Source organism: Suncus etruscus, chromosome 10, assembly GCF_024139225.1.
Source record: "Suncus etruscus isolate mSunEtr1 chromosome 10, mSunEtr1.pri.cur, whole genome shotgun sequence".
In the NCBI taxonomy this organism is placed as follows: domain Eukaryota; kingdom Metazoa; phylum Chordata; class Mammalia; order Eulipotyphla; family Soricidae; genus Suncus; species Suncus etruscus.
Window position 1 is genome coordinate 72,134,799 of NC_064857.1, and position 25,508 is coordinate 72,160,306.

The 25,508-nt window shown below is 47.2% G+C and overlaps 1 protein-coding gene and 1 non-coding gene across 2 annotated transcripts; one reads left to right on the forward strand and one right to left on the reverse strand.

Annotated features, from left to right (window-relative positions):
• The first annotated feature begins 3,080 nt into the window (after positions 1-3,080).
• On the forward strand, positions 3,081-24,090 carry NARS1 (asparaginyl-tRNA synthetase 1). The gene is made up of 15 exons (XM_049782054.1): positions 3,081-3,203; positions 4,231-4,310; positions 7,231-7,296; positions 7,404-7,496; positions 7,850-7,939; positions 9,885-9,963; positions 11,678-11,748; positions 13,883-13,969; positions 16,526-16,747; positions 17,056-17,255; positions 17,609-17,744; positions 18,698-18,811; positions 21,374-21,505; positions 21,898-22,029; positions 23,040-24,090. The coding sequence occupies exons 1-15, from the start codon at positions 3,194-3,196 to the stop codon at positions 23,169-23,171; spliced, it is 1,644 nt and encodes a 547-aa protein (XP_049638011.1). The 5' UTR covers positions 3,081-3,193; the 3' UTR covers positions 23,172-24,090.
• LOC126021491 (5S ribosomal RNA) lies at positions 14,257-14,375 on the reverse strand. Its single transcript, XR_007500003.1, has one exon. It is a non-coding gene; the product is annotated as a 5S ribosomal RNA (ribosomal RNA).
• Positions 24,091-25,508: the final 1,418 nt, after the last annotated feature.

Here is a 25,508-nt window from a genome sequence, read left to right on the forward strand (position 1 = left end):
CTCCTGGCTTGGGGGACCATATGGAATGCCAGGGATCAAACCCAGGTCCATCCTGGGTCAGCTGTGTGCAAGGCAAATGCCCGAGCATTGTGCTATCGATCTGGCCCTGTCCAGATTTTTCTATATCCCACTATGGATATAAGAGACTGTTTCATTATATTAATAGAATATTTCCACTAATGTTCCACAGACATTTAGTGAACACTTTTTAGTTATCCTTGCTTTCTGGTCATGTTTGTCTCCCAGAATTCTAGAATCCCAACGGACATTTGCTCAGCCATCAAAGAAACTGGTGGAGTGGGAGGGTGGAGCTTCAGTTGAACCAGGTAATTTAGCTGGTCAGTTTAAATCTTTCCCATTTGAAAATAAAAATAGATAATGGGATGATTGGGCATGGCAGATGAAAGCAGGTAAATGACACTCCCAGCCAGGGTCTCTGTTTGTCTATCAGTCTATCTGTCCATCTCCTTTCTGTCTCTCTCTTGGTCTCTCTCTGTCTCTCTCTCACATACACACACACACACACACACACACACACACACACACACACACAGCAGTAACAGGGGACTTAAGAAAAACCTGGGCAACAGGGAACTGCTGAGAGCATTCTGAGAAAGGCCCAGCAACACGTCCTTAGCACAGGGATCACACCTTAGACTTAAGGAAAGCTCAGACATTAGGGAACTCCTGGAACAGTTCAACAACTAGGATTTCAGCCTAGGCAAGCATGAACTGGACAGAAAATAGTGTAGGGACAAGTCCAGACCATCAGACACTGAAGAAGAGCTGATGGCAAGGGACAGGACCCAGGAAGTCAAATACTGGAGTGAGCACCAAGGGACAAGGTGAGTGATGTAATACAGGGGTTAAAAAGAGAGACCTGGGGACTGGAGAAATAGTACAGCAGTAGGGTGTTTGCCTTGCATGCAGAAGGATGGTGGTTCAAATCCCAGCATTCCATATGGTCCCCTGAGCCTGCCAGGAGAGATTTCTGAGCGTAGAGCCAGGAGTAACCCCTGAGCACTGCTGGGAGTGACCCAAAAACCAAAAAAAAGAAAAAAGAAAAGAGAGAGACTTAAACATCATGCCTCATTCCAAAATATGCCTTTGATTGCTTTTTCCACTCTGGAGAAGCCTATGCTCTCTCTTGAACAAAGTATTTCTTTGTCTTTCTCTTCCCTCACTTTTTTTTTTTTTAAATTAAGACATGGTGATTACAAAGTTACCAACAGTTAAGGTTTAGATATACAATGGTTCCAGCACCAAACCTGTCACCATGTCAACTTCCCTCCATCGATGTCACCAAGTTCCCTCTCTTGACACCCCCATCACGTTTTTCTTTGTTGTTGTTATTGTTTTGGATCACACCCAGGGTTACTCCTGGTTCTACACTCAGAAATCGCTCCTGGCAGGTTAGGGGGACCATATGGGATGCTAGGATTCGAACCACAGTCCTTCTGCATGCAAGGCAAATGCCTTGCCTCCATGCTAGCTCTCCAGCCCCCCTCAGGTCTTTCTAAGTAAATTTCATTCAGTAGCAACTAATTTTTTTTTTTGGTTTTTGGTTTTTGGGTCACACCCAGCGATGCTCAGGGGTTACTCCTGGCTGTCTGCTCAGAAATAGCTTCTGGCAGGCATGGGGGATCATATGGGACACCGGGATTCGAACCAACAACCCTTTGGTCCTGAATTGGTTGCTTGCAAGGCAAACGCTATCTCTCCGGGCCCAGTAGCAACTATCTTGCTTCACTATTTTGTCTCTTTTTGAAATTCTTTTCTGTGAGGGAAGGTGAACCCAGAAAGCCTATGCCCAGATAAGATTGACTTTCCATTCCTGCAACTTTCGATGGAAATATACCAAAGTCCAAGTTAACACAGAAAGAAGTACATTCACTTACAGGAATTAGAAAGATAAAGCATCGTTTTTGTTTGTTTTTGTTTTTGGGTCACATCCGTCAGTGCTCAGGGGTTCCTCCTGGCTCTACGCTTAGAAATCGCTCCTGTCAGGCTCAGGAGATCATATGGGATGCTGGGATTTGAACCACCAAACTTCTGCATGCAAGGCAAATGCCTTACCTCCATGCTATCTCTCAGGCCCCAAGAAAAAGCATCTTAATTTATTTTGTTTTCTTTTTGAACACTCAGCAATGCTCAGCGATACTCTGGTGGGGGCTGGAGAGACAGTGTAAGGTGCTGGGGATGGAATTTGGGCCGGCTGGGTGCAAGGCAAGCACATTCCCTGCTCTACTATCCCTCTGGCCCCAAGTATCTTCATCGACTTCATATTTTCCATAGTTCAAACAGGCCAATGCAGGTGACAGTTTTTGTCTTGTTTTAACACACATGCCAGGAATGTGCTCTATCTACCATAGAGCTACAATCTGGGTCCGGTTACAACAACTGAAATAACCTCAAAGAACTCTGGAGATCCCTCATCTCATCCCCAACCCTGCCACCCCACTTGGTGGTCACGGGAGCTCTAAGATTTGAGGATGACGTCAATAGCGTATGACGTCAAGTTCACAAGCAGGTCAGCATCTGGGAGTGGGCTGAGCAGATGAGGCGAAGGAAAACAAAACAGCCTGTTCTAGTTTGGCAAAAGGACCTGAGCGACCTCCAGCTGGGCATGAAGTTGCTTAGACCCAAGGAACTCTGGAAGGGATAGTTAGAAAACTGAAGAACCGGGGCCCGGAGAGATAGCACACCGGTGTTTGCCTTGCAAGCAGCCGATCCAGGACCAAAGGTGGTTGGTTCGAATCCCGGTGTCCCATATGGTCCCCTGTGCCTGCCAGGAGCTATTTCTGAGCAGACAGCCAGGAGAAACCCCTGAGCAATGCCGGGTGTGGCCCAAAAACCAAAAAAAAAAGAAAAAAAAAAAAAAAAGAAAACTGAAGAACCCAACCCAACCCAACCTACAGCTACTCCACCACCTTCCTAACTAAGCATCCCTTAGCAGAGCGCCGGAGCCGGAAGGGGCCTTTGCCCGGTTTAAAGATGGCCGCGACGGCGACGCGTGCCCACATCCCGTAGCCAATGGCATAGCGCCATTCGATGACGCACGGGGGGAGCGACCAGGGCTGGGCGCTGTGATGATGCAACGCTCGAGTGGAGCGAGCAGACGGTGCGTGTTGGGGTGGTAGGCGGCGGCGTGTCGTAGGTGTCGTCCTTGGAAGTGACCAGGGCCACCGCAGGAATGGTGCTCGGTGAGTGGGGACCTGGCGCGGCTGTAACGCGGCTGTTGGTTGAGTGTGGGCGCTCCCCGAGAGGGACTTGGAGGGCCCGCACGCCGACCCCCACTTCCCTTGGGTTGCATCTTCCCGGTCTGGCCTTGGCTTCCTGGGTCCCACGTGCCCAGTTCTTGAATCCTGGGATTGTGTTGAGGCTCGGACCCTGCCAGGCACAGTCAGATCCCCCCCAAATCTGATCTGGGCCCTGCCATGCATAGTCAGATTCCCTCCCTCTCCCCTCTCCCCAAATCCGATCTGGGGTTCCCAGGTCTGAAACTTTGATCTGTATGTAAAATTCTCATTTTTGTCCCCACTTTTCCTCGTGCACTTCCAGATTTCTGGCCTGAGGCCTCCATGGGGCAGCTGGAAAAGGAAGAGCTGAAAGGTCGAGGAAGTCAAGTCACCGCCCAGGCTTGCTAGCTGGGCTAGAAGCAGCCTATTTTGCTGCCTCTTTAGCCCCCAGGGTTTCGATTTCTTTTAAAGACCAGAGGAGAACCTTGTGTATTGGACTTCTGCACCCTGGCACCTGTCTCTCGGATTAGCTAGCCATTGTCATACTGTTTCACTCTGGGCACAACCCTTCAAGATGGGAGGTGGTTTTTTTCCTTCCAAGAAAAGGAAGAAGTCGGTGCCCAAGCTCTATAGTTTTAGCCTTCAGGGTTAGCCCTCTGGGCCACCCCAGCCTTTTAGAAGAACTACATCTGGGGTTCCTCTCTGGCCTGGGCTACTTGCTTTATTTAATTGGGGGCGCAGGTAGATGAAAGTTAGATCACACATCAGAATGCTTAAAGTTCATTTTGAAAAGAGAAATTTGTCGTTAATATGTTTTCATGAGATAGGTGTCATCGCAGTGGAGGGGAAGAGCTGTGTCACTTCTTTTGGACTGGTTATTTGTTCTCATCTCGCCTGTTTCATTTGCAAAGAATGAATTAACTGGGTTCCCCAGTTCGTTTGGGGTGACTTACCCCAAAACATAACACATTCTCGTTGTGTGAATCGACAGAGCTCTACGTCTCGGACCGCGAGGGGAATGATGCTACCGGGGATGGAACCAAGGAGAAGCCATTTAAAACGGGCCTAAAGGTACTGTCTCCCAGGCAAAGTGACTTTGCATTGAGTAATGATTTGTGTCAGTTAGAGCGTGACCCGCCAAGAATTTTTACTTCAGATGCTATATTTTGAAGAGAATATTTAGGAGAAGTCAGGAATGTGGACAGGTAGGCAGCTTTTAAGATATATTAGATATTTGGACATTTAAAAAATGTATTTCTTCCTAACTGTACAACACCCTACCCTCAAGATTTTAACTTAGTTTGATGTCTGGTTCTTCCATTCTTGTTAAAGTAGTCAGCTGTCACAATGAGCGTATGAATAGATTTTTTTCCAGACTGATTCCTAAGAGGCCCTTTGCACAATCACCACAGTGTTGGCTAGTCTGAACCTCATGTTGGAAAAACCTGATTGATATCAGTAGCACCAGATACTTAGGAATCCAAGCCTCCGGGTTACTGGTGTGGATACCAGAGTATATCTATAATTGTGTGCTGTATTTCTCTGGACTCAGGGTGCTTGAATGAATGCAGCGTGTTTTAAGCAGACTTGAATGAAAGCCTGGTGCAGGCAGAAGGTACTAGGGTGCTGGGGTGCTGGGACTGAGCATGAATTGGGTGACTGTTTAGGTGGAGATGGGGGTCTATGTGCCTCCTTTAAAGCTGCCTCCTGGGGCTAGAACAGTAGCACAATAGGTAGGGCACTTGCCTTGCATGCAGCTGCTCCAAATTTCAATCCCTGGCACTCCATATCGTCCCCTGAGTACTACCATGAGTAAGACGTGGGCACCACTAGGTGTGGCCTCCCCTTCCACCCAGTTAAAAAACTGCCTCTTAGGACCAGAGCTATAATACACACACACACACACACACACACACACACACACACACACACACACACACACACACACACATACACACACACATATATACACATACATACATACACACACACACACACACAGCAGGAAGGGTACATGTTTTGCACACAGCTGATCCAAGATTGATTCCTGGCACCTCATATGGTCCCCTTCAGCACTACACCCTACCCTTACCTCCCCGGGTTGATTCTTGTGTTCAAAGTCCTGAATAAATCCTGAGCCAGAACATAGTTGGGTGTGGCTCCTGCCACAAAAGGTTAAAGACACACACAACTAATACACACACACACACACACACACACACACACACACACAAAACTATGTCCTTCTCCAAGCTGCAGCCAAGAATGAGAATGGCTACAGTGGCCATGGGAAGTTGGTGGGACACCCTCCTTGGCCATCAGAAGGAATTGCTTGGACCCACATCTGCCTTCCGGTGTTTGCTGCCTGATCAGCCCCCATTTATGTCAATTCTGTAGCTTTTGTGTAAGTCAGCATTGAGTCCTGACAGTAAATTCTCTCTTCTTATTCTGTCTACTGGGGTGCATTGACCATGAAGCTCACTTTTCAGCACTGCAGAGAAATCTTTTACTTCTGGCCTTTGCAGTCTACTCTTGTGGTTTTCCCACACGAATCGAATCGTCAGCTTTGGGTGATTGTTGGCAGAATGACTCCATACTAGGCTGTTCAGAATCATGGAATTATTGTTTGGGATTTTCTTTTCTTTTTTTTTTTTTTTTTTTTGGTTTTTGGGCCACACACGGTGATGCTCAGGGGTTAGTCCTGGCTATGCGCTCAGAAGTCCCTCCTGGCTTGGGGGACCATATGGGACACGGGGGGGATCAAACCACGGTCCGTCCAAGGCTAGCGCAGGCAAAGCAGGCACCTTACCTCTAGCGCCACTGCCCGGTCCCGGGATTTTCAGTTTCAGGAATCAAGAGGATCAGTACCAACTGTCAGGAAGTCTAATGCTTTTCAGATGTCCCTAGATCAAGCTTTAGAACTTACTAAGATGAACTTGGGGGGTGTTTTTAGATGATTCCAGTTTAGAATGCTGTAGAGAACCATGACTAAGGACTAATATTGAAAAAGGCATTTTTCAGGTCTGACACAGCCATTGAAAGTTGTAATTAGATTAATAAGTTTTTTTCTTGCCTTCTTTTTTTTGGGGGGGGCACACTCAATAGTGCTCAGGGATTATTCCTGACTATGGACTCAGGAATAATCACTCCTGGTGGGCTCAGGGGACCATATGATAGGGTGTCGGGCTCAAACTGAGGTTGACCGCACTCGAGGCAAGCACCTTACCCACTGGACTGTTGCTCTGGCCCCAATCAGTATCCTTTTATACATACTTCTAATGAAGAGAATAAAATCTTGGTCATAACTGACATGTCTTAGATAACTGACGTTGGCTAAAAAGAGAAGGGAGACAAGGAAAGATAAAGAGAACTAAAATTCTACATAGGGAAATAATTTTTTCAAGTTAAGTGAAACAGCCTCTTGTATATGTCACTGTTATTGCCATTTTGGTTTTTGGGTTTGTTTGTTTGTTTTCTGAGACAGAATTTTAGATATTTGGGTTTCTATGTTTACTTAAAACCTGTTGTTTTTGGCTAGAGTACTAGTACAGCAGGGAGGGTGCTTGGCTGCCATGTGGGCTGACCCAAGTTCAATCCCCAGCATCCCAGATGGTCTTCCAAGCCCACTCCTGATTCTGGAGCACAGAAACAGGAGTAAGCTCTGAGCACCACTGGGTGTGACCTAAAAATAAAACAAAGAAAACCCCCAAAACTTGTTGCTTGCTAGAAAATTGTACTGAGTCACCAGACATGCTTGAAAACTTTTGAAAAGGGCCTTCTACTTTCATCAAAATGTCCTTAGTATTTCAACCAGACTTTCTGCCAATATTGACTTTTGAGCATGGGGAAGGGCTATTGTGTGGGCATGGATTTGATCTACTCTGGTAGCTACCTTAATTTATTTTCTAAGTGGTTGAATTCCTCCTTGGGCATTGCCTGGATTTGAAATATTGCACAGTTCTAAAGAAACATCCCTCCCATCCCATTCCAGGCTCTGATGACAGTAGGAAAAGAACCGTTTCCCACCATTTATGTCGACTCACAGAAAGAAAACGAGGTAGGATGCACCACACACATCTCAGAATGTTTTATGACACATTTTCATTAGCATTAGTTTCCTGACGCAGCTGTCAGGAAAGGCTAAATGTCTTTGTCTCTCTCCAGCGGTGGGATGTCATCTCCAAATCCCAGATGAAGAACATTAAGAAAATGTGGCACCGGGAGCAAATGAAGAATGAATCACGGGAAAAGAAAGAGGTGGGCAGCGCTGTCTTTTTCCTTCCACCTTCTCCACATTCTTGGAGTTCAAAATACTAGGGCGGCCTGGGGAAGTAGTTTCGGGAATTGGAGCGCACACCTTTGCTGGTGAGGAGCCTGGGTTGAATCCTGAGCAGCACTGTATATTAGTCCCAGTGGCCTGAAGAGCATCACTTTGTTAGACCCATGTGCTAAAATCTTGGGCCTGCATGGCCAGGTCCTATGTAGCCCCTGGGCCCTGGAACACTTCTGGGGGACCCAAAAGACTGAGCAGTGTTGTGGTTTTGATAACCTCCATAATATGCACACCAGAAAATAACAGTACCACCATCCTGTCTTATCCTTCAAATCAGGCAGAAGACAATTTGCGAAGAGAGAAGAACCTGGAGGAAGCCAAGAAGATCACCATTAAAAATGACCCGAGCCTTCCAGAGCCCAAATGTGTATGTATGATGCCTGTGCAGACTGGGCTAAACCTTGGTGGGCTTGCCATGTGAGCGTATGAGACCCACTGGGGTTTCTTCTGTGGGGTGGAGTGGGGGGGTCAATTCTCTTGATTGACCCTTTATTTGCCTTTTTTTTTTTTTTTTTTTTTTGGTCTTTGGGCCACACCCGGTGATGCTCAGGGGTTACTCCTGGCTGTCTGCAGAAATAGCTCCTGGCAGGCACGGGGGACCATATGGGACACCGGGATTCGAACCAACCACCTTTGGTCCTGGATCGGCTGCTTGCAAGGCAAACGCCGCTGTGCTATCTCTCCGGGCCCTATTTGCTTGTTTTTATTTGGGGGGGGGCGGTCACACCAGTGCTGCTCAGGAGTTAATCCTGGCTCTGCACTCAGAAGTTGCTCCTGGCAGACTCGGGGGACCATATGGGATGCTGGGATTCGAACCGGGGTCTGTCCTGTGTTGGCCATGTGTAAGGCAAATAAATACCTTACTGCTGTGCTATCACTCTGGCCCTCATCGATTGGCCTTTTAGAAGAGATGATGGGGGCCTGGAGAGATAGCACAGCGGCGTTTGCCTTGCAAGCAGCCGATCCAGGACCAAAGGTGGTTGGTTCGAATCCCGGTGTCCCATATGGTCCCCCGTGCCTGCCAGGAGCTATTTCTGAGCAGACAGCCAAGAGTAACCCCTGAGCAATGCTGGGTGTGGCCCAAAAACCAAAAAAAAAAAAAAAAAAAAAAAATAGAAGAGATGATGGGCTGGGCTGTGCTTTCAAATTAGACTGATTCTTTCTAAGATTCTACTTTTGTTTTGGAGTCGCATACAGCTAGCTAAGGATCTGTTCTCAGGGATCACTCCTGGCCAGCTCAGGGGACCATAAGGGATGCCGGGGATGGAACCCAGTTTGGCCATATGTAAATGCCCTACCCACTGGATTATTGCTTTGTTCTTCCAAGGTTCCTTTTATCATAAAGTTTATAGTAGAACCCAGCAGAGGAGGTGCTTTTGATACCTTCAGAGTACCTGGGTCTCCGCCAGAGTAAGGAAGTCGGAGTTCAGGATGGTCATGACCCTTTTTTTTTTTTTTTTTTTTTTTGGTTTTTGGGGCCACACCCGTTTGATGCTCAGGGGTTACTCCTGGCTAAGCGCTCAGAAATTACCCCTGGCTTGGGGGGACCATATGGGATGCCGGGGGATCGAACCTCGGTCCTTCCTTGGCTAGCGCCTGCACCTTACCTCTAGCGCCACCTCACCGGCCCCTGTCATGACCCTTTCAGTAGATTAATTCTTGAGTCAGTGAAATGACCCATGAAAGATGCAGTTAGGGCTTGCCCCACCCTTCATTTGTGGGGCACAGGGTACTATGCCCTTTGTCCTGCTCTCCTGATGCCAAAGCCAAAGTAGGTCAGCTCCTCGTCCCCTTTCTGTATCTTCACCCTTGTCCTCTCATATGACCTGCCCTCCTGCTTGCCTTCCAGAATGTGGGAAGTAGCAGGGAGTGCAGGGAAAGGGTTCTGGGAGTTACTGCTATATGTAGCGCATACGTTGATTCACTGATTTTTGGAGATAGTATTTACCAATAGAGACATTGGGCATTGAGGGAAACCTCTCTAGTGTGGTGAGGGTTTTTGGTTCTGACCCACAGAAACATGGACAGTGGCATTTGTTTGCTACCTGTGAATCTTTTTTTTTTTTTTTGGTTTTTGGGTCACACCGGCAGCACTCAGGGGTCACTCCTGGCTCTATGCTCAGGAATCGACCCTGGCAGGCACGGGGGACCAGAATTCGAACCACTGCCTTTCTGCATGAAAGGCAAACGCCTTACCTCCATGCTATCTTTCTGGCCCTGCTACCTATGAATCTTGAGCCTATGAATTTGTTGCCACCCATCAGGAGGGTTGGTGCAAGATCTCTGACTCCTGCCATTCATTTCATTTACAGGTGAAGATCCACGCATTGGAAGCCTGTCGAGGCCAGAGGGTGAAGGTGTTTGGCTGGGTCCACAGACTGCGTCGCCAAGGCAAGTGGTGGCTCAGCTCGCCTCCCCCCCAGCCCTCATTTCCACCTCACTGTTGTTTTGGTGTCCTAGGTTGCCTCTACTTGGTGGGGATGTTCTGGGGAATCATCTGGGGATGATGCCCGAACTCACTCATTATAGATGTTACTGTGGTGCTGGGAAACCTAGGCAGGAGCACCTCGGGGCTGGACTTGGTCATGAGCAGGACCAGGGATCAAACTCAGGTCATCAGTGCTTTTGAGGCAGGTGCTTTTAGCCAAGGGCCAGTCCCCTTGGACTACCACTTCTCATCTTAATTTTAGGTATTTAATAATCATATATTTAACTAATTCTTGGTCTTAGATGGACGCCACAGAAACATATTTAGGGGTACTTTTTTTTTGGGGGGTGCTGGTTGTTTTTGTTTGTTTGGTGTTGGGGATGGAACCTGAGGCCTCTGAGGGACATTTGCAGCCAATCTTAGAGCAATAACCCCCAACTCTGATGCTTTGTTGTTTTTTTTTTAAACAGTGATTTATTTCCTAGATTTGTCTTACTTCATATTATTCTAAGTCTTTATTGGAAGTAATATTGGCACTGATAATTGGTATATTTGTGTTCAACTCCTTCCACAAACACAATGTTTTACTTTCTCCTTTCATTCTCTTGCATATGTTTTGTTATTAGAGACTATTAAATTCTTTATAAAATGAGATGGGGCCCTGATGTTAAGAGGGATTCTTTGTGGTAGCAATAGTGCCCCCTACTGACTGCAAAGTTCAGTGACCCTGCCACATCTGAAAGAAGAACATTCCTATTGGATATGATTTGGTAGCTTATTTGGGATTTAGGAACACATTCTCCTAAGTTTTCCATGGATATTAGCAGTAGTAGCACTCCCTGATGCAGAGAGGTCACAGTCCAGTGCTCATGCAGTGCTGGTCCTGCCTTGGGGATCCTGCACTCTGAAGATGGGCCCAGTTCTGGAGTTGCCTCCCCACAACCACTTTTATTTTATTTGTTTTTGGTGGTGTCAAGGATCAAGCCCCCATAAATTGTTCCAGACCACAATAATAAGCTGCCAGATCATAATAGAAAGGCTGGCTTTGGGGGCCGGAGCTGCTTTGTATGCGCTAGGACGGACCAGGGTTCTATCCCTGGCATTCCATATGGTCCACCAAGCCAGGAGTGATTTCTGAGCGCATAGTCAGGAGTAACTCCTGAGCATCACCGGGTGTGACCGAAAAGCCAAACCATATCAAACAAGAACAAAAACAACAAAAAAAGAAAGGCTGGCTTTGTTTTGGGGGCCACACCTAGCAATTCAGGATGAGCACCAGTGATGCCAGGGGACCATGTGGTGCTGGGAAGCGAACCCAGGTCTTTGCATGTAGAGCAAGTGCATACCAGCTCTATCTGCTAGAAGGTTCTACTGTGTGTGGAACAGACGGATGGACAGAAACACACACACACATGACCACAGAGGGTTTCCCGTTGCTGCTTTGCTTTCTCATGATGATGTGGATCCAGGTGATGGTTTAGATTTGAAACTTAAGCCAGGATTGTACACTGCCTTTGCAGGTTCTGAGCAGACATACTTCTGGTGGTTATTTCTAAGGGGGGCTGTGTGGGAAGAGGGAACTGTTACCATTTAACCCTGGAGTTTTCTTGATAGGAGAGTACATTAGGGAACTTTTCAGCTCTCTCATAACAGTCTGGACAAATTTTTCTCTTTTAGGAAAGAACCTGATGTTCCTGGTGTTGCGGGATGGCACAGGCTACCTCCAGTGTGTTTTGTCTGATGATCTGGTAATTTATTTATGATTGAACTTTTTAGAATTTTTTTCAGGTTTGTTTTTATTCTCTTTCTGGAAATTTTAAGACACATGCTTTATTTATATTTATTTTATTTTATTTTGATTTTTGGGTCACACTCAGTGGCTCTTGGGGAACCATATAGGATGCCAGGGATTGAACCCAGGTCCATCCCGGGTTAGCCGTGTCAAGCCCAGTGCTGTGCTATCGCTCTGGCCCCTAAACCGGTGATTTTTGATGTTATTTTTTACACTCTCAGACTATAAAGATAGAAATATTTTGCAGACTATATTAAGGCAAAAATAAAACATTACTTGTAATAGTGCTCACAAATAAGATACCTTATAAAGTATTTGATGCGTAGTTTTTTGTTTGTTTGTTTGTTTGTTTGATTTGGGGCCATAACAGTGCTGAGGGGTTACTCCTGACTCTACTCAGAAATCATTCTTGCAGGCTCAGGAGAACATATGGGATGCTGGGTTAGCTGCATGTAAGGCAAATGCCCTACTGCTGTGCTATTGCTCCGGCCTCTAATGGTATTTTTTAAATCTCTATTACAGAATACTTTTTTTTGTGTGTGTGGGGGGGGGGCACACCTAGCTAGTGTTCAGGACTTATTCTTGGCTCTTTGCTCAAGGATAGTAGTCGGATGGTAGTGCTGGGGGGACCCTATAGGCTGCTTGAGTTTAAACCTGATTGGGCTTTATTCCAGTTGTAAAAGGCAGGTTCCTCTACCCCTATACTAATAATGGATATTTATGTAGGGACACCATGTGTCACATGACTGTGACCTATTTGCTGACTGGTAGAAGTTTCTGAAGAACTGATTGAGCCTGGCTTGGCCCGCATGCAAGGACAACACCCTATGTGCTGTAATTTTTTTTTTGTTTTTGGTTTTTGGGCCACACTCGTTTGAAGCTCAGGAGTTACTCCTGGCTATGCACTCAGAAATCGCTCCTGGCTTGGGGAGACCATATGGGACGCCGGGTGATCGAACCTCGGTCCGTCCTATGCTGGCGTTTGCAAGGCAGACACCTTACCTCTCGTGTCACCTTTCCGGCCCCCTATGTGCTGTATTTTTACTCTGGCCCCTCAGATCATTTCTTTTTGTTTTTGTTGTTTTTGTTTTTGTTTTGGTTTTTTTTGGGCCACACCTGGCGGTGCTCAGGGGTTACTCCTGGCTGTCTGCTCAGAAATAGCTCCTGGCAGGCACGGGGGACCATATGGGACACTGGGATTCGAACCAACCACCTTTGGTCCTGGATCGGCTGCTTGCAAGGCAAACACCGCTGTGCTATCTCTCCGGGCCCCTCAGATCATTTCTTGAGGTAGATGACCATCACCGGGATAACTCTTTGAATCCAGAGCTCTGAGATTTCAACCGAAAGGTTCACCTTTTCCATACTCAAGAAACAGTGTAGCACTGGGGGCTGGGTCAAACCAGCACCTCCTAAATATACCAGCCTGTTGAAAACTCTTTCCCACCCTTTTGTGTGTTTGTGGTGCCAGAATCACTCTAGGGCTTCAGGTGTAAGAGGGATAAGGTGTGCCACTGAGCTGAGGTGATCTCAGGCCTTGGCTACATAGTGTTTGGTATGTTGTCTTAGTATTTATGTGTATGTTTTTTGAGAAAGTATGTATTTATATACTTGTGTATGTTACTACAGAGGTAAGTCTTCAGAAATATCTATTAATAATAAAAATGGATGGTTAGGTGCCTGGCAAAACTGCTCAGCAAATTGGTGTGTTTGCTGGTGACCTAACTCTCCCCGGTACCCAGAGTTCCTCGAGCACTACAGGAGTGAACCCCAAATATCTCTGGGAGGGACCCAAAAATAAACAGTCAAGATTGGTTCCTTTGAGGCCAAAGTGATAGCACAGTCTTGTTCACGGCCAATCCAGATTTATTCCTGGCATCTCATATGGTCCCCCAAGCCTGCCAGGGCTAATTTTCTGAGTGCAGAGCCAGGAGTAATACCTGAGTGCCATCAGATGTGGTCCTTAAACCAAAAATAAATTAAAAAGATGGACTCCAAAAATAAATTAAAAAGATGGATTCCTTACAACCTAGGTCTCTTGGACATGTTAGAACTGTTAGGACAACTTTGACTTATTTTTTTATTTACAGTGCCAGTGTTACAATGGGGTGCTCCTATCCACGGAGAGCAGTGTTGCGGTGTATGGGATGCTGAACCTTACCCCAAAGGGGAAACAGGTGAGTGGGTGGAATTCCTCATTTTTACTGAATTAAGGTACTGGCTTTTCTGCTTTTGATTTGGTACTTTTGGTACTTTGGTCTCTAAATATGTAAAGATACCAAACTTGCTAAATTTAGCAGACATGTTCTTTTTTCCAGTGGTGTATCCTTGTTATGTTACATAGATGTAATGATTTGGGGTTGCCAACTTTCTAGAATTCCCAAATAGTCATCCTAGACCATAACATAACCACTCGCTGTGGGGGTATGGCTGTTGGCTGAATAATTTGTTTTTTAATTTTCTAAGCCTACAGCACCCGGTATTCCCAGGCGGTCTCCCATCCAAGTACTAACCAGGCCCGACCCTGCTAGGCTTCCGAGATCAGATGAGATCAAGTGCGTTCAGGGTGGTATGGCTGTAGACAGCTGAATAATTTTTGAGCTAGTTGAATGTAAAAGCTACCTTCTTGTCAGAAAAAAAATTAGTTTCATAGATCTCATTGTTGCCTTTGACCAGGGAGGGACCCCCTCCAGCATTGCTGGCTGTGCCTTTCCCTCCAGATTATTTTTTTTTAGGCCAGAATAGTGATTTAGCTGAAATTTTCTGAATAGAATTGGAAACCGCTTTTTTTTCCCCAAATAGTTCCATGTCACTGATTTTCAGGGTTGTGTTCCTCCATTAGACACACTCTATATTGGCAGTTGTGGTTGTATTAAATGGGAAAGGAAATAAATAGGTGTGTATTGGGAGATGACTCACAGGGTGGGGACACACACTTTTCACCCAGAACATCTCCCAGGGAAATGGCCTCTTCCTCCTCCCCCTCCAAAAAACACACTCAAGTGTGATGTTTCAACCAGCAGGGGGAGCCCCGAGAGTTCTCTCAATAGACTTGACATACTGACAGGTCTCAGTTCATGTCAAATAACCTGTATTAAAACACTCGCTCAGGCCCAGAGAGATAGCATAGCGGCGTTTGCCTTGCAAGCAGCCAATCCAGGACCAAAAGTGGTTGGTTCGAATCCCGGTGTCCCATATGGTCCCCCGTGCCTGCCAGGAGCTATTTCTGAGCAGACAGCCAGGAGTAACCCCTGAGCACCTCCGGGTGTGGCCCCCCTCCCCCCCCCAAAAAAAAAACAACACAAAAAAACACTTGCTCAAGTCAGGCTCACTTCAGTTTTCCCTGCAAGTAGTGGGATTGCATTGCAGTTTATTGGTTCTGAAGTGAACTTGCTGGTCCTAATGCTGTACTGACTTGCACCAGGGTAAATGAATATGCTCTGGGTGTGGCATCTGACGTGAATTGCTTTTAAAGGTCTTGCTGGGAAGCATGTTAAGTTTTACTATCAATAATGTCCCAAAGAGAAACAACTTTCAGCTAAACCTTGTGGTTATTAAGAGATATTTGATTTGGTTTGGGGACTCACTCGGCGATGCTCAGGGTTTGCTTCTGGCTCTGTGCTTCTGTACTCAGGGATCACTCCTGATGGTGTTTGAGGGACCATATGCCACCCTGGAGAACGAACCTGGGACCATGCAAGGCGAGCACCTTACATACAGTCCTAGCTCTCCAGTTCTATGGTTTGGTTTTGTTTTGTTTTGACTTATTGGAGAAAGACTAGGTATACCATATGGTTAACAGTTGTTAGTAGCTATGAGATACTTACAAATTGTAGGGTTCTTGTTTATTTTCTAGTTTGTGCTTTTATGATTTTTTTTTTTTAGTGTGACGGATGGGTTTGGGGACAGACTCTGTCCTCAAAGTTAACTCTTTGCCTGCTCAGGGTTAGGGTTGCTCCTCGCAGTGATCTGGGCAATCACTATCAATGTTGGGATCAGACCAAGATCTCCTGTGTTCAGCTCATTGAGCTTCTGCTTTACTAGTTTTCAAAAAAGGTGTTTGTGGGGCCAGAGAAATAATTATGTACAGCAGGTGGGTTCAGTCCCCAGTACCAGCATCACCAAGTATGGCTAAAAAAAAAAAAAAAGGTATTTCAGAGCCAGAGTGATGGCATAGTAAGTAGGGCATTTATCTTGCACATGGTGGACCTGGATTCAATCCATAGCATCCCATATGGTCCTCTGAGCCTTCCAGGAGTAATATCTGAGAGCAGAGCCAGGAGTGCTACTAGGAATAGACCAAAAGTCCCATTGTTTCCTCCTCCTCCCACCCCCGCAAAAGGAGGGTATTTGCATCTATTCTGGGGAAAAAATTTATGTTTAGAATTTGAATTAGGAGTCTTTGTTTTAAAAAGTGTAATAAGGGCAAGGTTCCTAGAAATCTCAGTTTCCTTCAAACCTTGGGCTAAATGAAAGTCTTCAGTAACATTGATTTGACTAGAGGGAGAGTGCAGGATTTAAGGCACCTGCCTTGTGCACAGCCAACCTCAGTTTGATCCCTAGCACTGTGTTGGGTTCCCTGAGCATGGAGCCTAGAGCAAGCTCTGAGCATAAGGAGGCAGCCCTGAGCACTTGGGGTGTGGCCCCCAAGCCCAGACGAGACAGTAATGAGGGTTTGTTTCCTGATCTCTCTTCTCTCTCTCCCTTCCCTCTCTCCACCTCCACTAACCCAGGCCCCGGGGGGCCACGAGCTGATCTGTGACTTCTGGGAGCTGCTGGGCTTGGCTCCTGCTGGAGGAGCCGACAACTTGATCAACGAGGAGTCCGACGTCGATGTGCAGCTCAACAACAGGCACATGATGATCCGGGGCGAGAACATGTCCAAGATCCTGCGGGCACGCTCCGTGATCACACGGTGCTTCCGTGATCACTTCTTCGAGAGGGGATACTGTGAGGTGTGTGGCTGGGCCTCCAGTGGCCTCCAGTCCAGTCCCTTTTTCTTTGGTATCCTCCCTGGACTTTTGGGGCCACCAGCTGTGCTGCTTGGGTGCTACTCCAGAACACAGTGCACGGATGGGGTTGGGGAGGGCTTGTCCCTGCAGCTTTTGGGCAACCATAAGTTGCTGGCTGGCGCCCAAACCTCAGTTCCTGCCTGCGTGCTGTGTCCCAATCCTCGCACCAACCTCTGTTCGTCCAGGCCCTTGCATGTGGCCTTTTTATTTTTCAGATGTAACTTGTGCCATGTCCCCCTTGCTCCCAATAGGTCACTCCGCCCACGCTGGTGCAGACGCAAGTGGAAGGCGGTGCTACGCTCTTCAAACTGGACTACTTTGGGGAGGAGGCATTTCTGACTCAGTCCTCGCAGCTCTACCTGGAAACCTGCCTCCCAGCTCTGGGGGATGTGTTCTGCATTGCCCAGTCCTACCGGGCCGAGCAATCCCGCACACGGAGACACCTGGCTGAGTATGGACCTCTCCTCTCCCTTTTCTGGCGCCTGAAGGGGTTTTGCCTGGGGAAGGCCTGCAGAAGTTGAGCTTATCCAGAGGATCCTTGTTGTTGGTCCCTGCAAAGGCTAGAGGCAGAGATGCAGGGATGTGTGGCCTCTTGGGGTTTAGCCAAGGGGTGGGAGGGCCTGTGCTTTCTCATTGCCAGGACATTTCTTTGTCTGTGCAGAAACAGATCCATTAGCGAGGGTGCACCCCAGGTGACAGCATTGTGGGGACTGGCTGGCAGGGCTGGCCTGGAACCTGTCCCAAGGGTGGCGGGTTGTAGGTGGTGGCAAAGCACTGGGGCACTGAGCATGGCTGTTGGTTCAGGTACTCGCACGTAGAGGCTGAGTGCCCCTTCATCACCTTTGAGGACCTGCTGAACCGGCTGGAGGACCTGGTGTGTGACGTGGTGGACCGAGTGTTGAAGTCACCCGCTGCCAGCATCGTGTACGATCTCAACCCGGTAGGTGCAGATCTTGGGGGTGCTGCTCCCCATGATTCAGAGTGGCATCACTCTGTGTTTGCACGTTTGAACCTTCCTTCCTTTTTTTTTTTTTTTTTTTTGGTTTTTGGTTTTTGGGTCACACCTGGCAGCACTCAGGGGTTACTCCTGGCTCTACGGTCAGAAATCGCTCCTGGCAGGCTCGGGAGACCATATGGGATGCCGGGATTCGAACCACCGTCCTTCATGCAAGGCAAAATGCCTTAACTCCATGCTATCTCTCTGGCCCCTGAACCTTCCTTTTGTAGCTCTGTAAATCCTGTGACTTGTGTCACAAGAACCGGAATTGGATCTCAGCCATTGATGTTCATTTTGAAGTGGTTTGGTTTTGGTTTTGGTTTTGGTGACCATACCTGGCAATGTGCAAGGGTTATTGCCAGCTCTGTGCTTGGACTTCCCTGGCAGAGTTCATGGGCCCCTTGGTGCTGGGATCAGGTCTTGCCAGCCTCAGATTTTATAGTATTTTTAACTTACATGGAAGAAGGTTCGTATGTTTTCCTATTTATTTGTTTGTTTGTTTGTTTGTTTATTTTAGCAATGAGTAGAAAATTGTTTCCTGGTCCCAAACTGGAAAAGTTTTGAGTTGTTCTGAAAATGATGTCTTTCTTTAAGTGGCAATTAAAATAGGTAGTATTTATTGGTCAATGGTATATATACCCTATGTAATTGGTTTGTTTTGTTTTGTTTTGTTTTTGTTTTTGGGTCACACCCGGCGGTGCTCAGGGGTTACTCCTGGCTGTCTGCTCAGAAATAGCTCCTGGCAGGCACAGGGGACCATATGGGACACCAGGACTCGAACCAACCACCTTTGGTCCTGGATCGGCTACTTGCAAGGCAAACGCCACTGTGCTATCTCTCCGGGCCCAATTGGTTAATGGTACTATTTATACAGTTTTCTTTCCTTTCTACTGTAGAACTTCAAGCCCCCCAAACGGCCTTTCAGACGGATGAACTATTCAGAGGCTATTGAGTGGCTGAAAGAGCATGACATTAAGAAAGATGATGGAACTTTCTACGAGTTTGGAGAGGTAGGATTTCCTGTCTGGCCTTTGTGCGTGACAGTTTAGCTCTTGGCGATTTGCTGGAACTCAGAGCTTTCTTCTTCTTGGGGAGGGCTTTGGAACTTATCACAGAACCTTGGATGCTCCCAATGTTTGTCCCAGTGGCGCTCAGAGATTACGCCTGGCTCTTCACTCAGAACTGGCTCTTTGCTCAAAACTCGTTCCTCTCGGGCTCAGGGGACTATATGGGATGTCAGGAATCAAACCTGGGTCAATCGTGTGTACGGAAAATGCCCTACCACTGTGCTATTGCTCCAGCTCCTCCTGATGTTTATCTTTCCTGCCTGATGTGAGGGAGCAGATCATAACACTTCCAGGTCCTCCCCACTGTGATTTCTGCTTTCCCATACATAACATTTGCCAATCTAAACATTGGTGAAATGGAAGTGACTGTTGCTGGTTGCTGAGTTTTGGCATTTTAGGGGCATGTTTGTTTAGCTTGTATTTTTGAGACACTCTCTGCAGTGCTCGTGCCTACTTCTGGCTTCCTGCCAGGGGAACCATGTAGTCTAACCCTTTGAGCCAGCTCTCCAGATCCACTTGAGAGTGGACAAATCAACACAGGGCCTGTGTGAGTGACTTTGTTGGCTTCTCTACGTGGAGTGGCACTAGGCGGTAGTAGCTGGATCCAGCACTGTTGCTCGATGAGGCTTTTGGGCAAGACCATAAGCTCAAAGTCCAAAGATCCCCAAATGGCCCAGCTTCTGCCTCTGTTCTTACTGGAGGTCTAAGACCCCTTTCTGGCTCCTGGTCTCTGCCTTAGGTACCAGCTACCATGTAGGGTGATGAGGGGGGCCCCACAAGGTCCTGGCATATCTGCCTGAGCAGGTCAGTGTCTTCCCTGCATTGCACCCTATAATTGGAGTTCCAGGTCGTGGACTGCATGAAACTTTGTGCCATAGTAAAGCTGAGGAAAGGAGAGAGATTGGGCCCCATCCCTGGCCGTGCCTCCTTTCCCCTCTCCTGAACAAGATTTTACCTGCTGCTCCACAGGACTCTGGGCTGGGTCTGGGTCACACTTGATGGCTGAGTTTCATCTGGGGAGCAGATCAGCAGTTCTTGTCCAGTTCTTTGGATCTGTCCAAAGAATAAGAGTTTCCTGACTTTGCCTAGATTTCTGTGTGGTTTACCACACTTCGTTCAGGGAAATAGATGAACTTGATTCCTTGCATCATTTAACATTTCTCAGCACAACGACTGATTCTAAGTGGGTAAGGGTTTGGCGAGCAGAAGAAGGTGAAGATTTGTGCTCCTAGTAACATATCATGTGGGCAGATCAGTGTTCTTTGGGAACATTCGCTGATTATCTGTGCCTGACCGGGTGTGTGTATGTGTTGTGTTGTGTGTGTGTGTCACACGGACCAAGTCTCACTGGCCCTCTTCAAGAGCACTGTCTTGTCACTGTCTTGATCATGACTGGGTTTTGTTGTGCTTTGTTTTCCATTTTGATTCTGTTTTTCATTCCTCAAGAAGAGTACACTTAAGGTGCCCTGTGGAAGGAGGCAGAACTTTGCAGAGAGACCAATAGTTGGTGTCATAAGTGCACATGTTTGGAAATGATAGCTTTTTTATTTTTATTTATTTTATTTATTTTTTTTTTTTTTGGTTTTTGGGTCACACCCGGCGGTGCTCAGGGGTCACTCCTGGTTATCTGCTCAGAAATAGCTCCTGGCAGGCACGGGGGACCATGTGGGACACCAGGATTCGAACCAATCACCTTTGGTCCTGGATCGGCTGCTTGCAAGGCAAACGCCGCTGTGCTATCTCTCCGGGCCCTGTTTTTTTATTTTTTATTTATTTATTTATTTATTTTTTTTTTTTGTGGTTTTTGGGTCACACCCGGCAGTGCTCAGGGGTTACTCCTGGCTCCATGCTCAGAAATTGCTCCTGGCAGGCACAGGGGACCATATGGGACGCTGGGATTCGAACCGATGACCTCTTGCATGAAAGGCAAACGCTTTACCTCCATGCTATCTCTCCAGCCCCTGTTTTTTTATTTTTAAACTTTATTTTTGTTTGTTTGTTTTTGGTTTTTGGTTTATACCTGGCGGCGCTCAGGGGTCACTCCTGGCCCCTGCACTCAGAAGTCACTCCTGGCAGGCTTGGGGGATCTTATGGATGCCAGGATTCGAACCACCATTTGTCCTGTGTTGGCTGCGTGCAAGGCAAACACCTTACTGCTGTGCTATCGCTCCAGCGATAAACTTTATTTTTATTGATTAATTGATTGATTGGTTTCTGGGCCACACCCAGCGGAGCTCAGGACTCCTGGCTTTGCACTCAGAAATTGCCCCTAGCAGGCTGGGGACTATATGGGATGCTGGAAATCGAACCAGGGTCCATCCTGTATTGACTGCATGCCAGGCAAACGCCTGGCTGCTGTGCTATTGCTCCGGCCCCAAATGATTCATTTTGAAAGTGTGTGTGTCTGTCTATCTGTCTGTCTGTCTTTTTGTCTGTCTTCTACCCTGTGGCAGTACTAAGGTGAAGGGCTGCTGCCTCTGTAAATAAAGTCTTCTGTAACCCTAGGATATCCCAGAAGCCCCTGAGCGACTGATGACAGACACCATTAATGAGCCCATCTTGCTTTGTCGGTTCCCTGTGGAGATCAAATCCTTCTACATGCAGCGATGTCCCGAGGATGCCCGCCTCACTGAATCTGTAAGTGTGGGGCTCTGTTAATAGTTTTTTTTTTTTGGGGGGGGGGGGTGTTTCACATTCCACTGTGCTCCAGGGCACATGCAATGCCAGGGGTGGACCCTGGGGCTCCCATATATAATTTATGCATGTGATGCAGCCCTTTGAGCTTTTGAAGGGGATGGGGACTGTCGCTGGAATGAAATCATAGCCCTTGGCGGGTGTTTCCTGGTCCATATGGAATGGCTGCTTTAAAGTAACAGGCACGTTCTTCCCTCCTGGGCTTTGGCCTAAACTGTTGGATGAGAGCCAGGACCCCAAGTGCCCATGTTCATAGTGGCAGGCGCATGATCTGGGCTTTTGCTGAAGCTCTGATTTAGTCTGGAACTGACTGTGAGTCTCTCTTGCCTCCAAAGGTCGATGTGTTGATGCCCAATGTCGGCGAGATTGTGGGGGGCTCCATGCGTATCTGGGATAGTGATGAGATCTTGGCAGGCTACAAAAGGGAAGGAATCGACCCCACTCCGTATTACTGGTATACAGATCAGGTAAAACCAGACTTGAAAGAACAGAACCCATCATGCCTGTCACACTCCTGTTTTCCTGTGTACACACAGTGCTCACACATCTCTGTTTCTTTGCTCAACTGGTTCTACTCTCCAGAAGGCTGGATTCCCTTCCCAGCATTTGCATCTTTCTCTCTCCTCGCATTGCATCAGTCTAAATAGGTTTCCATAAAAGCTATCTTGTTGCTTCACCAAAAAAATCCAAAAAACCCTTTCATTTTTGTAATTTGATTAAGTTGAAATCTTGATTGTTTGGGGAGGAGGGTCTAGTGCCTATAGTGCTGGGGTGGGAGTAGCTGGGGAGTGAATCCAGGATGTATTTAAGGCATTCAGTCTACCCATTTGATCCATATCCAGCTTTTGGGGACCATATTCAGCACTGACTTGGTGCTCATACTATGTGTTATACCGCTGGGGATTGGACCCTGGGTTTCCACCTGTGAAGCATCTGCTCTGTCCTCTGAGCCATCTCCCTAGCCCTGTTACTACTTTTGTGTGAAGCAGGGGGAACTGGAGGTAAATAGACCATACCCAGCGGTGCTTAGGGCTTATTCTGCTCCTAACTCTGCTCAGGGATCACTTCTGGTGATTCTCAGAGAACCGTATGTGGTGCCAGATGTCAAACCAGTGTTGGTTACATGCAAGACAAGCATTTTGACCTCTGTACTCTCTTCTGTGGCACATTACTGTCTTCTTAAAAAATCAGGCAGTAGATCATATTCTAATAGATCCTACTAGATCTTTCTAGTGCCTTTTCATTTTTCTCATATCATATCATGTCATGTCATGAAATAGACATTTCATTTAGACATTTGAAATTTCTCCTTCCTAGAGCAGCTCTGAACCCCTGGCTAGCTTTATACCCTCAGTTATTTCATGCTTGATCCCTGTAGGCATGACAGTAAGGAAACTCACTTCAGAGGAGAATGTCTCGACTATTGTAGAAGCATTTCTAAATCTGTGTGTTTATTCCTCTCCTTCTGTCTTAACAGAGAAAATATGGCACATGTCCCCATGGTGGATATGGATTGGGCTTAGAGCGATTCCTGACCTGGATTCTGAACCGGTATCACATCCGTGATGTGTGCTTATACCCTCGATTTGTCCAGCGCTGCAAGCCCTGACCGCCCCCTTGCCCTACTCTGACATGTCCAGAAACCAGGCACCAGGAGGGAGCAGCCTGCGCCCATAACACAAACCAGAACCTGGGGTTTGCACCCCGCTGGGGTGTGTCTGTCTCCATCTGCTATTTATGCTCCATAGAGTCATCCTGATCCCCTTACTGACCGGTGACATTGATATGTTCTGTCTGCGAGAAAAAAAGAAAAATATTCATCACAAAATTTTGGGGGACACAGTTCTGAAGACATTTAAGCATCTTATCCAATTATAGGTTACCTGCTTTGTGTCCTAACCATATTTGATTAAACCATTTCCAGTTCCAATAAGGCATTCTAGTAATGTCATCTGTCCTTTCATGTGCCACTGGAATTCCTGCTGTATAGATGAGTTAGCATATTGATGAGTTAGACATCCTAGGGGAAAATTGGTATGAAATTGGCATTAAAATCTGCTAGTATTCCAACAGATTATAATCAATAGTGGATATCGGGACAAGTGAGTAGTCCTGTGCATTACTCATCTTTTTAAAGACTATAGCCGCATCCAGATTGGCCTGGAAGGATATGTCTAAATGGAATTGCCTTATTTGAAGTAAGAGCAGTTTCATTTTGAGCAGGGATCGGTGGGGGTCCTTTTATCAGCATCTTATTTCCTAGCATTAGTTCAACCAAAGAGGCACACTGATCTTTTTTCCTGCTCGCTCCTAAGTTAAGTAATTAAAAATAAATAAGTTCCAAAGAAGGAATCATGATTGCTGTGACATTTGAGTCATCCCTGCCCCTTCCTCAGACTTCCCTGATTAACCCTCAGCAGGCTCACCAAATGTCTTCATTTTAGATTTGGTTACTTTCTCCCTCAAATGCATGTCATGTGTTCTCAATTGACTGTATTCTTCACAAATCAATAAATGCAGACATCAAATGCCTTGCTGCTATTTTTTTTTAAAGCTTAACATCTCTGTCTCTAATACCCTTAATTTTTTTGTGTTTTTTTTTTTGGGGGGGGGCCACACCCTGTGACGCTCAGGGGTTACGCCTGGCTATGCGCTCAGAAGTTGCTCCTGGCTTCTTGGGGGACCATGTGGGACGCCGGGGGATCGAACCGCGGTCCGTCCTAGGCTAGCGCAGGCAAGGCAGGCACCTTACCTCCAGCGCCACCGCCCGGCCCCTTTTGTTTTGTTTTGTATTGTGTTTTGGAGGAAACCCCAGCAGCACTCAGGGGTTACTCCTGGCTGCACTCTCAGAAATTGCTTCTGGCAGGCTCGAGTGACCATATGGGATGCTGGGATCAAACCCAGGTCGGTCCCAGGTCAGCCACGTGCAAGGCAAATGCTCTTTTGCTGTGCTGTCACTGGCCCCCCACGTTGTACATTTAAAAAAAAAAAAATCTCGGGCCCGGAGAGATAGCACAGTGGCGTTTGCCTTGCAAGCAGCTGATCCAGGACCAAAGGGGGTTGGTTCGAATCCCGGTGTCCCATATGGTCCCCCGTGCCTGCCAGAAGCTATTTCTGAGCAGACAGCCAGGCGTAACCCCTGAGCAATGCCAGGTGTGGCCCAAAAACCAAAAAAAAAAATCTCAGTTTCCATGATCTGTTGAAGTTACAACTTTAGTAGATGTGATGTTAAGTAGTAATGGAAAGGAGTGATAGTGAGAGAAATGTGTTGGAGCCTTCTGGAAAGGGACTATCTGAGTAGTTTCCTGCCTTTTGTCTGGCCTCCAGCATCCCTTCCTCACTGCCAGAGATACCTGGTACTGATCCTGCTATGTAAATCTGGATGGTTCTAAGGATGGCCAGATGGAGGGGGGTTCTCACAGCCAGCAGTACTCAGGGAAGGGAACCAACCATGCTTTGCACTAGCTGGATCCCAGGCCTCCAAGCAAGCAGAGCACATCCCCAGCCTTTGGATCTCTCTCGAGCCCTTTATTTTAAATGTCAAATTCCCCTTTCCAGGGCTGGCGAGATAGCATGGAGGTAAGGCATTTGCCTTCCAAGCAGAAGGACGGTGGTTCGAATCCCGGCATCCCATATGGTCCCCTGTGCCTGCCAGGGGCGATTTCTGAGCGTAGAGCCAGGAGTAACCCCTGAGCATTGCCGGGTGTGACTCGAAAACAAAACAAAACAAAAAAAAACCCTTTCCTTCCCACAAATCCTGCCTTACATCTCAGCTCAGTAGTGGCCGTGCAGGGCTGTCACTACTGGGCTGAGGTGAAGGCCGGATTTGGTAGCCCGAGTGTGACCTCTGCTGTTCAGAAAATGTGTGGACAGGGCTAGAGTGATAGCACATCAGTAGGGTGTTTGCCTTGCATGCAGCAGACCCCGGACCAATCCAGGTTCGATC

Excerpts from the sequence above, each read along its gene's own strand:
- NARS1 (XM_049782054.1), top strand. Across the intron at positions 7,297-7,403 it reads ACTCACAGAAAGAAAACGAG|CGGTGGGATGTCATCTCCAA; the intron begins GTAGGATGCACC and ends GTCTCTCTCCAG. Across the intron at positions 22,030-23,039 it reads ATTACTGGTATACAGATCAG|AGAAAATATGGCACATGTCC; the intron begins GTAAAACCAGAC and ends CTGTCTTAACAG.